The 12,609-nt window shown below is 35.4% G+C and overlaps 1 protein-coding gene across 2 annotated transcripts in view; it reads left to right on the top strand.

The window, feature by feature from the left end:
• LOC115213462 (long-chain-fatty-acid--CoA ligase 5) overlaps nt 1–11,466 on the top strand; it is a 117,613-nt gene extending 106,147 nt beyond the window's left edge. For both annotated transcript variants that reach the window (XM_029782445.2, XM_029782446.2), the window contains 7 exons: nt 1,528–1,616; nt 2,888–3,004; nt 4,647–4,700; nt 5,782–5,871; nt 7,145–7,252; nt 9,085–9,156; nt 11,265–11,466. In XM_029782445.2, the coding sequence (XP_029638305.1) occupies nt 1,528–1,616; nt 2,888–3,004; nt 4,647–4,700; nt 5,782–5,871; nt 7,145–7,252; nt 9,085–9,156; nt 11,265–11,405 (671 nt within the window). In that variant the 3' untranslated portion in view covers nt 11,406–11,466. The remainder of the gene's footprint in view (nt 1–1,527; nt 1,617–2,887; nt 3,005–4,646; nt 4,701–5,781; nt 5,872–7,144; nt 7,253–9,084; nt 9,157–11,264) is intronic.
• Nucleotides 11,467–12,609: the final 1,143 nt, after the last annotated feature.

Below are 12,609 nucleotides of genomic sequence, written 5' to 3'. Positions count from 1 at the left end.
ATTGTATTTAAAAAATTGTTAAAATATTTTCTATGTTGTAGAACTTTAAATAATTCATTGCTTGTAAATTTTAACACAAAATCTTATATGGACCTCTAAGGGCCATATGAACCTTGACTGAGAACCACTGGATTAGTTGATTGGTTAAATGGTTAACCAATAGATAAATAAACAACAAAAAGTGAAAGTGAACCAGTGCATGTATTTATTAGCATATTGACCCTCCTGGAATGCAACAAAATATATGTATTCTTAATACTTGCTTCCTTCAGGGTTTTACAATGTATCTGTGATAGTCTTGATCTTTAGAACTCTTTCACTGTTGGAAGGAAAAGCCTGAGGTTTAGTTTCTACATCCTTTTGTTGCTTCTGAGGGGAATATTTTAGCCATGAATTCTCTAATCTCCCTAGTCTCATCTTGTTAACAAAGGTAATACCTCTCTGAAAATTTTTCACCTTGTTCTTACTCTAATTACCTGAACCTTTCAACTGCTTATATAAGCAAAAATTAAACAAATCACAACACCAAGGATTGTCTAAAAGCCATCAATTGTTCAATGGTCTTTTAAATTTGAAAATATTTACCATAAGCTTGAGGCCCATACAGACAAGCCTTTGTGGTCTAAACACAATAACCTCTGCTTTTTAGAACTGGCCAATCTCATGTCATATTCACTTAGATATTCCGACTTACTCATCTTTCCTCCTTTCATATCCCATGCTGTTTTCTCCACCTCTGTTCTGCATTAATTAATATGTTAGTCCTCCCTACCTTCTAAATATTTCTCTTATAACTAACGGTTGATTTGTTGCAATAATTCAAGTGCTATGTTAATGGCATCAATGTCACCTATCTCACAGTACCTGCAAAGGCCATAAGGTACAGACCCTTTCTGCAGACAAAACCAATATAAAAAAACAAACAAACAAACAAACTGTTATAGGGTCTTTCACTGCCTGAAATCCACAACTTCACATGCATACACATACATATGTACGTACGTGTGTGTGTGTATGTGCAGGAGTGGCTGTCTGGTAAGTAGCTTGCTTACCAACCACATGGTTCCAGGTTCAGTCCCACTACATGGCATCTTGGGCAAGTGTCTTCTACTATAGCCTCGGGCCGACCAAAGCCTTGTGAGTGGATTTGGTAGACGGAAACTGAAAGAAGCCCATCGTATATATTTATAAGTATATATAGATATATATATGTGTGTGTATGTGTTTATCCCCCAAACATTGCTTGACAATCAATGCTGGTGTGTTTATGTCCCCGTAAACTTAGCGGTTCAGCAAAAGAGACCATTAGAATAAGTACTAGGCTTACAAAGAATAAGTCCTGAGGTTGATTTGCTTGGCTAAAGGCAGTGCTCCAGTTTGGCCATAGTCAAATGACTAAAACAAGTAAAAATTTATATATATATACACACACACACACACACATACACACACACACACACACACATACACACACACACACACGCACATATACACACATATATACCTTTTGATATATTATTTTTACAGGAGTAGTTGGTCCACCATTAAGTTGCAGCTATATAAAACTTGCTGATATTCCTGAGATGAACTATTTTGCTGATAACAATAAAGGCGAGGTATGTAAAATGTTGTTTCTATTGTAGTTTGTCTTGAGCTAATAAAGAAAAGAACCACCTGGTTAAGATATTTATCAGGGAAAACGCTACCATCTGAGATCTGTGTGCAAGAGAAAACATGTAGGAAGGTCACCTAGTTCTGTATCTCTAAAAATGCAGGTACTTTCCTTATGCTGCTACAACAACAATATAGTGGAGGCGCAATGGCCCAGTGGTTAGGACAGCGGACTCGCGGTCGTAAGAACGCGGTTTCGATTCCCAGACTGGGCATTGTGAGTGTTTATTGAGCAAAAACACTTAAGCTCCACGAGGCTCTGGTGGGGTGGGGGTGGGCTGAACCCTGCTGTACTCTTTCACCACTTCTTCAACCTTTTACAGGGCAATGAAGGGAAGATGGGCAGTGGAAAAATTGCTGAAGGAAGTGAAAAAAGATGAAAAAAATGAAGAGAAATAAAAAAGATCCCTAAAAAGAAAGTGTATTCCAAGGAAAGATCCCTAAAAAGAAAGTGTATGTAGAGGGGCCCATTTTCCTCCTGAAAATAAGTAAAAGTCAAAATACTCCAAATTGCAAATGACTTGCAAATCTAGGGAAGAAAATCAAGTGCAGATTTGTGAGATGAGTTCCAGTTATGTGGATTATGGTGGTGAGAACCATCTGATAGAGATATGAGCTGTTGTACTTTCACCACTAACAGAATGTAGGCCTTTTCTCACCCACTCTGACACCGGAGATACTCATGGGCTCTTTCAGACGTTACTAATTTCAGTATCTGGACTCAGAGTATTTAGAAATGGAAGATGATCAGAGTCATGAAATGCCATGATCAAACCTAGGCAGCAGTTCCTAATCTGTGTAGGTGGTGAGATGCCCTCATTGATTTCTTGTGTATTTTGTCTCTTTTGATTCAATTCTATATTTGTGTATCTTCATATGATTATTTTTCTGCAATTTAAAATAATTACATACATCTCTGTATATATTGCATACAACCCTGTCTTCCCTCCATTTTATATAATCTGATTTGTATATTCCTACATGCTTTTGTCTGTAAGAATGAGTTTGGGTGTTAAAATTATTTATCAGAGACTACATTGCCCTATGTAGCAGTCATTTTGAGATGTATGCAAAGATAATTGTTTTTAAAAATTCTAATGTTCATTTTTTTTGTTTTAACACTGATTATTTTCAGTTTTAATAAATGTATGTTTTAGAAATGTAATTTTCTTGCATTTTTACTAAAACTCATTGCATTCTTTCTCTTCATTTTCAGATTTGTGTCAAGGGTGATAACATATTCAGTGGTTATTTCAAAAATGAGGAGAAAACCCAGGAAGTTTTTGACAGTGATGGCTGGTTACACACCGGTGATGTTGGTGAATGGTTACCAGTAAGTTAAACTTTTTTTTTACTAAAACTCAGTCAAGTTGAAACCAAACAATGTTTTTGAGAAATTAATTGGATTTATCTTTTCAAGGTTTTACAGCCTTAACTGTTTTTAATCTTAATGTTTCTTCAATTTAAAAGAATATTCATTTAGGAGTATTAATCCATTACAACAATCTAGGAACTATACTCTTTGAAGTATTGGATTAATTTCAACAATTTAGGAAAGACAATCCAAACATTTTATTTTCTTTGTTAATATCAGTCATTGAAGAAAAAGACTTGTTAAACATGTACATTGAATGTCTGTGAATATACTCATGCTTTGTTCAATGCTCTGATAATACAGAAGTTAATTTATTTTTAAAAATCCCTCTTGAATTCTTGATTTTTCAAAATTAATTGTAACATACTGGCAGGGTCTTTCATTAAAACTATGGTCATAAAAGATTTAAGCTGCTGATGGAATTCAGATTGTAAGAAGTCAGGAACACTTTGAATTAAATGAAATATTAGGTGTACATCAGAGCTCAGTCTTCAGCCCTGTTATATTTATTATAGTTCCCCTTGCCATAACAGTGGGAGTTTCTGTATGCTGATGACACAGTCCTTCTTTTTAGCTGAATTTGCCAAAGATTTGGAGAGGAAATTCCAAACTTGAGGCAAAACCTAGAATTAAGAGGCCTTATAGTTAACCTAGCTAAGACTAAACTTTTAGTTGGGAAGAAGACAGGGTCCTACTAAAGTGACGTTGTTCAATATGCATATGAGGGGTAGGTAAGTATGTAGGATTTTTGTAAATTGTGAACTATAAACATACAGGAGATAAATTAGGATCATAAGCAAGGTTGATAGGGAAGGTAGGCTTGATATATGAGAGATGTACAAGAATGGTGGACAAAAATGAATCATTAAGATCATTCATCATCATCATCATCATCATTGTTTAACGTCCGCTTTCCATGCTAGCATGGGTTGGACGATTTGACTGAGGACTGGCGAACCAGATGGCTGCACCAAGCTCCAATCTGATCTGGCAGAGTTTCTACAGGTGGATACCCTTCCTAACACCAACCACTCCAAGAGTGTAGTGGGTGCTTTTATGTGCCACCGGCACAAGGGCCAGTCAGGCGGTACTGGCAACAACCACGCTCAAGTAGTGTTTTTTACATGCCACAGCACAGGAGCCAGTCCAGCAGCACTGGCAATGAACTTGCTTGAACGTTTTTCATGTGCCACTGGCACAAGTGCCAGTAAGGTGACGCTGGTAACGATCATGCTCGAATGGTGCTTTTTTACGTGCCACCAGCACGGAAGCCAGTCAGCTGCTCAGGCAGCAATCATGCTCGGATGGTGCTCTTAGCATTCCACTGACTTGGGTGCCAGTCATCGAATTTGCGAATTTGATTTGATTTAGATTTCACTTGCCTCAACAGGTCTTTGCAAGCAGAGTTCAGTGTCCAATGAAGGAAAGGTACACATAAGTGGGCTGGTTACACCCATGGCATAGGCCACAGGTTATGGTCACACTTGGCTTGCCAGGTCTTCTCATTGAATATGTTAAATGCCAGTTTTGAAGTTATTAATTCTCAAGTTATATTTTCTAAGTTTTGCTGTTCCTTTAACAATTTTCACTTGCTTTCCAGAATGGAACTTTGAAAATCATTGACAGAAAGAAAAACATTTTTAAGCTATCACAGGTAATGCTTGTTTATGCACCGTATTTTTTGTTCAGAAAGTTTACACGGTAGTTTTAAATTTCGTAAATTAAACTTTCTGTTTTAATAGTGCTTACTTCTTTGTCTCCATGGAAAGAAATGATTTGTTTTATGAGTTAAAATTAGTCCACCACCATTTCTTAATGAATTTATAATGGGAAGAGCATGGTTAGTTAATGACTGACATCTCATTCAGAGGGAATGTTATGATTTCAGTCTCTTAATTGCCATAGAAAACCAAGTAATGGGCCCTACAGATCCTAGGACTCAAAGACAGTAATGTCCAAGTGGGTTACTTTACTTTTACAGGATCACAATGCACCTTCTGCCTTTTTGTCCCTTTCCATGTTTCTCTACATAAAGTGTTACCACTTGAACATGTGAAATGTCACTGCATTTAGAGTAAATAAGTTCAAAGAAGTAAATGTAGGTGTACTAATTTTTGATAGCTTTTTTTTTTATGAGTTGTCTGTCCTGTGTGTCCATGATGGTTGTATAAATATGGCTGTGTAAACAATAGATATATGAGTGAGTGCTGAAAAGTTCCTGGATTTGGGTAAAAGAAAATACTGAAGGATCAGTTAATTATGATTTTAGTCAACATATTCCCCTCTCAGATTCATACACATATTGCAGTGATCCTTCAGTTTTTCTAAAGCCTATAAAGGAACTTGGAAGATTGGTCCTCCAACTAAGCCTTTTGCGATACTCTTAAAACCAGGAACCTTTCAGCACCCACTCATATATACTTATATGTAAGCAGTAGCTATATAATTGTATGTAAGCAGTAGCTATATAATTGTATGTAAGCAGTAGATATAAACTTATCTGGTCTGTATTATTATTTTTAAGATTTGTAGCTGTTGGGGTTAATAAATAACTTAAAAGAAAAACTGGTTTTTGTGACAGGAATCTTACGCAACTTTTATACAAAAATAAATATAATTAAATCGTTTTTTAATACTGCTTTAATTTTTTTCATTATTTTAATTTTCCTCTATATTTTTAATTTTAACATGGAATATATTGTAATTTTTTAATTAATCTTTTTTCATCTCAACAGGGAGAATATATAGCTCCTGAAAAAATTGAAAACATTTACATTCGTAGTCGTTTTGTTGCCCAGATATTTATACATGGAGATAGTTTGCAAGTAAGTTGGAATTTCCCTTTTTATGTAATATTTGTCATTGACGTTTAATTCTAGCTTCTGGTTAGCATGATCATAATATGTTTAAAGTTTCTGACTGACATTAATTTTTGCTCTCAGTATTTCATTGATTTGCTTTATTGATGTTTATTAACAAGGAATCCAAGTATTCCACTCCCAAATTAACATCTGCTGCCCTTCTTTTCTTCTGCACCATGTACTAAATTAGTTATAACATTCTGCAACCAGCAGTTAGTTAAACTTTTAACCCTTTTCATACTAACCTGTCTAAGACATGTCTTAAACAGGTTGGTACTACTTAGGTCACCTCTGGTTCTATGACATCTCACTTTAAAAGTGTTCTTATTCAAATTGGGACCTTCCATCATAATAATGTTTATTCTTAAGGATATTGTTGACAGAGATTTTAAAGTTTTGCCCAGATAAGCCATTGTCAGATGGCTTAACTGGCTGCAGCCAAAACTTCGAAGTCACTGTCAGCTATATTCTTGTTTGAATAAACCTGTACTCTACAAAACCCTTCAGATTATTGTAATGCTTCAGATTATTGTAAACCCTTCAGATTATTGTAAAATTGTTTTTATAATGACCAAACATAAAAACAAACATTAACAAATATATTTATTAGCAATATAATCAATATTAATACCAAGAGGTAATATTTATCCCCACTTAAATATGGATGTTCTGTTAGAACAGACTATACTGTGGTAGATATCAGGAGAGAAACTCATATTTTGGTACAGAATGAATTCTTGTTTATGTTGCTAGTGGGGGAGATAAATCCCTGTCACTCCAGCACCGAGACCACCAGCTCATGTGATTTCGACCTTCCTTGGTCTTGTCAATATATGAAATTTAAATATGTGTTCAGCCACATAATAATATAAGTAATATATAAATATATATGCATATATACATATACATATATGTACATGTATAAATGATGAGCTTCTTTCAGTTTCTACTTACTAAGTCCACTCACAAGGCTTTGGTCAACCTGGTGCTATAATCAGAAGACATTTGTCAAAGTGCCTTGCAGTGGAACTAAGCCCAAAACCATGTGGTTGGGGAGTGGACTTCTTAACCACCCAGCCATAATAACATGATCTTCAAAAATATTTTGTCCATATTAAAGACTCTCTTTAAATATTGGTTGATTCCTGTCTGTTTCCTGTTATACCCATAAATTCTTATAATAACTGAAATAGTTGAAATAATGTTTGCTAATTCAAAATTTTGTTTTATGTATCAGTCTTGTTTAGTTGGAATTTGTGTTCCTGATGAAGAAGTTCTCTCCAAATATGCTGCCCAAGAATATGGCTTAGAGAATTGTTCCGTAGCACAGATGGCTCAAGACCCTGTAAGCTGATTTTGTATTTGTTTTTATCTAAACCTCAGATCTAAACCTAATTTTACCTCATATCATAAAGTCACTAGCAGAAGTTCTCTTCTGTATCTCTACATATCTGCCTGCCTGCCTGCGCGCATGTGTGTGTGTGTGTGTGTGTGTGTGTGTGTATGTATGTCTTAGTGGTTGGGGTATCCAGCTTGCAATCATAAGGTCACAAGTTCGATTCTTGGTGTCACATTGTGTCCTTGAGCGAGACACTTTATTTCACATTCCTCTAGTCCACTCAGCTGGCAAAAATGAGTTGTACCTGTAATTGAATGCGTCTGCCTTATCATATTCTGTGTCATGCTGAATTTAATGCCTGTGTGTCTGTGGAGTGGCTCAGCTACTTGCACGTTAATTACATGAGCAGGTTGTTCTGTTAATTAAATCAACTGGAACCCTTGTTGCTGTAACCAAGGCAGTGACAGTTATATGTATATAACTGCTGAATGGTTGATGATAGGAAGGGCATCCAGCTGTAAAAATCCTGCCAAAACAGTTACAGAAGTCTGGGGCAGGCTTCTGCCTGGCCAGCTCCTGTCAAACCGTCCCGCCTATGCCAGCATCAAAAGCAGATGTTAAACAACAATGATGATGATATCATCACCATTGTTTAACATCCGCTTTCCATGCTGGCATGGGTTGGACGATTTGACTGAGGACTGGCAAACCAGATTGCTGCACCAGGCTCCAATCTGATCTGGCAGAGTTTCTACAGCTGGATGCCCTTCCTAACGCCAACCACTCCGAGAGGGTAGTGGGTGCTTTTACATACCACCGGCACGAGGGCCAGTCAGGTGGTACTGGTAACGGCCACGCTCAAATGGTATTTTTTACGTGCCACCAGCACAGGAGCCAGTACAGCGGCACTGGCAATGACCTCGCTCTAATATTTTTTCACATGCCACTGGCACAAGTGCCAGTAAGGTGACATGTGTATATATATATATATTATATATATATATATATATATATATATATATATATATATGTTTGTGTGTGTAAATATAAATATATATCTATAAATAAGATTCAAAGACCCAGCACAGCTATACTTTATTTCTCATAATGTGCTATATTGCGTAATCTCATTCATGAGCCTTTGGCCCCTTTATTTTCTTGTAGTATGTCCTTTTCCCATTTCTGAAGAAACCATAGTGGAAACAGGATATATTTAACAAAGCTTGGTTTCTTAGCATATTTAGTTTTCCCTAACCATTTTGAAGTCAAATTGACCAAGAGCACTCTTGGGTCTGTGATGTAAAGTAACTGTTTTGAAGTGTTTTAAATTAAAATCTGCCTTCAAAGGTTTGTGTGAAGTCACATTCCAAACATGAGCTTAATATTGGCTAAGTTATTTTATTAAATTCTTCATTATTTTTAATATTAACTGAAATAAGGCAGCAAGCTGGCAGAATCATTACTGCACTGGAAAAAAAAATGCCTAAGAACATTTTTCTGACTTTATGTTCTGAGTTCAAATCTTGTCAAGGTCAGCTTTGCCTTTTGTTCTCTTGGAGTCAACAAAAAATAAGTACCTGTTAAGCACTGGGGTTGGTGTAATCAGCTTACCTTCTCCCTCAAAATTGCAAGCCTTGTGCCAAAATTTGAAGCCATTATTAACCGAACTGAAGGCTGTGTATTTCAACAGAAATATAGAAAGAAATAGGTTTATAAACTTTGCCAATAGAAATTTTAATTTAAATATTTTGTCAGTTTACTTATACTTATATATTGAAAATAGTAATTTTAATTTCAATCTGTATATTTGTTTATAATTGTACTTTGTGTTATTACAGAGATTAAAGAAAGACATATTAGACGATGTTGTTAAGCTTGGCAAAGAGGGTAATTTGAATTCATTTGAACAGGTAAGTTTGAAACTATTATTATCTATAATTGGTAAGGCAGCAAGCTGAATCGTTAGCATGCCAGACAAAATGCTTAGTGGCATTGTTTCTGGCACTATATGTTATGAATTCAAATTCTACCAAGGTTGACTTTCCCTTTCATTCTTTCAGGGTCAATTAAATAAGTGTCAGTCAAGCGCTTTAGTCCAAGGAATTGCTTCCCCCAAAATTGTTGGTCTTGTGCTAGAATTTGAAACAATTATGTGTTATTTGTTTTTTATATTACTGTAATTAAAAAAATAATAACGAAGTTATTGTGTATAGGGCTCAGGTGCCCTACAACTCATTGAAGATACATGTACGGTACATAGAATTATGTACAAAAGTCAGGAAAGTGAACAGTGTATGAGTCATGATATACATGTGGGGATGCGTATGGAGGGTGGGGTATCAGGTGTAGTGCTGGCGAATTTCAGGAAGCATGGAGGTTTTAAAGGATGCAGTGTCTCAGCAACTAACAGCTAATGCAGGTAGTTTGTTCCATGCTTTAGCAACTCTGAGTGTGAAAAAATGTTTCCAAAAGTCATGGGAGCTGTGCTGTTTTCTGACTTTGTAGGCATGCCCACGTGTTAGACACATGGAGCTCAGAAAGATGTTCAAGGTAGTTGTTGGCACAATGGTTAACAATTTTGTGGGTATTTACCAAGTCAGTTAGTTGCCAAACATCAGAGCTTCAATGTATCTATGCCCAGGGAAGCAAGGTGTTCAGAGTATGGTAGATGCCTGATGGAGGGTATTCACTTGGTTGCACATCTCTGAACAGTTTACAGGAGGTCAGTGTCCTGAGCAAGATCGGGTTCCAAGTGTGGCTGCACCATAGCCATATACAGCTTTAAATAAATAACTGGAGAGTGGCTCTTGCTCTTCATTCCATATATTTAAATGTCTTTAAAAGTTATACATTTAAATAATATATAATTGGGAAAAAGGTATTTCAATTGATTTATGTTGAAATTAATTTGAAATTGATATTTGTATTTTGTTGACCTTTCCAATTTTTTTTTATCACACCCTGCCTGAGACACTCCTTAGTTCTATGATACAAACTTCCTGTTTTAAGATAATCTGAATGAAATCCTTCCAAACACCAGATTAATAATGCCAAAAGTTATTTTGATAAATTCCTTATTTTTCAAAATTAATTAAAATTGGGAGTGGAATCTATATCCATCACTGAACTGGGCATCTGTGCAAAGTACAAAGATCTCAAGACCAAAGACCCATCCAAAGTAAGGACCCAATATTGTAACAGCTTAGAGTTCAAAAGCCCATAACTTTTCAGTACCTTGCCAAAAGGCTTCAGACATCTGTGAGGTGTAAGAGGCGGATGTGTTCAAAGAACGATTAGACAAATGTTTATCTGACATATCAGATGAACACAGATGACAGCAAGAAATGTAAAGAAGATCAGTTCTGTTCAACTCGGTATTTCATCAGGATAGCTTTCAGAAACAAGGACAGGAATTGAGTCTAAAATAAGCAGAAGTGGCTGTGTGGTAATTAGCTTGCTTACCAATCACATTGTTTCGGGTTCAGTCCCACTGCATAGCACTTTGGGAAAGTGTCTTCTATAGCCTCAGGCTGACCAAAACCTTGTGAGTGGATTTGGTAGACGGAAACTGAAAGAAGCCTGTCGTGTATATATGTGTGTGTGTGTATGTTTGTGTGGCTGTGGTTAGCCCCCACTATCACTTGACAACCAATGCTGGTGTGTTTATGTCCCCGTAACTTAATGGTTCGGCAAAATAGACTGATAGAATAAGTACTAGGCATACAAAGAATAAGTCCTGGGGTCGATTTGTTTGACCAAAGGCAATGCTCTAGGATGGCCACAGTCAAGTGACTGAAACAAATAAAAGAATAACAGCATTAACACTAATGGTGGTACCCCAGTATGGCCACAGCCTCTAACTGAAACTGATAGTAGAAAAATAATCTTTCAAGAGGTATGTGGTAACAAGAATGGTTATCTTTACTTATTATCTTATATAGTCATGTCTATATATTTTTCAATTGTGTTTTCAAAATTTTAAAGGTATTCCACTGATCATCCTGTTTCTGTTTTGCAGGTGAAATCTTTACATCTCCACTCAGAGCTGATGACCATTGAAAATGGACTGTTAACGCCTACTATGAAGATGAAACGACAAGACGTCGCCAAATATTTTCACTTACAGATCGAAAACATGTACAATATTTTGAATAAATAAAGCAGTTTGTGTAAGCGCCATTGCAGTTCTGTACTCACACAGGATTTACAGTAGCACCATGGTTATCTCTTATCATATCATTTTTTCACACCTCTCATTGCTTCTGTAAAAGAAATAAGAAACATATATATATATATATATATATTTATATATATATATATAAATAAAACCCCTCTTTTTCTCGTATTAGCAGTGCTTTATATTTCCTCTGGCAGTGGAAATAGCATTACAATTCTCACAGTCAGTTGAAATGATTTCATATAAAAATAGCTTTAGGCATGAAATCTTTACATTTTGTACATAGAATTTTTTTTTTTTTTTTTGTTTAATGTATATTTTATTTACTGCTTTTAAATGTTAGTTGGTGAAACTTACGGTGTGGATGCTAAATTTGGAACGATTCAATTAATCCAATGGTTGTTGATATCTGATGTCGATGAGCCTTTAAACTACAACCAACATTTGTTCTTCAGTGATGTCTTCTTGTGTCATCCAGATATATTTATTTTATTCATAGTTATTGATTTAATGTCTCAATTGAAATTTGATCAAATTCATTCCTTGTTTTTGAATCTGAAATTGATTCTTGTGGACCAATTTTCCCTAGCTGTAAATACACATTTTCACTTTATTTGGGGCTTCAAATTGCAACTCCTAAGACAAGGAAGGAGCAGCAAAGAAATATTCTATTTTATACTTAACTTTTTTTTCTTAGCCAATGGTTCTCTTGTCAGAAGTCAGTATGTATAATTATAGCTTTTGTACACATTAGTTTTATGTTAAATATATGAATATATGACTTATTTTCATCATTTACATTTAGAAAAATTTCAAATTTTATTCAAATAATTTTCAAAATCTTTCATCAGGCACAGACATTCGTAATTGTATTTGGGTGAAGATTTTGAGTCACTTTTCTTGTCTGTGTTCTGCAAGCATTTTATTTTCATGCCTATAGCTACATAAAAGGTTTACAGCTTGTAGGGTTGGATTAAGCTAGGGCAGAGCCTTTAGCATATATTACAAAGGGAGCTCTCAATGAAAAAGCAACAAAAAAAGCTTAGCTATTTTATTGAATTTTAATTACTGATTGTTTAAGATTAAGATGTACAAGTTAAATATTCTTGCCTAATACCCAACCTTAAAATATGTTTATGTGGTCTATAATGATTTAAACTTATTTGATTTTATAGTTTTACTTAAC

Source organism: Octopus sinensis, linkage group LG6 (assembly GCF_006345805.1).
Source record: "Octopus sinensis linkage group LG6, ASM634580v1, whole genome shotgun sequence".
Taxonomy (NCBI): Eukaryota; Metazoa; Mollusca; class Cephalopoda; order Octopoda; family Octopodidae; genus Octopus; species Octopus sinensis.
Note: the sequence above shows the minus strand (reverse complement) of the source record. Positions and strands in the feature narration are given on the sequence as shown.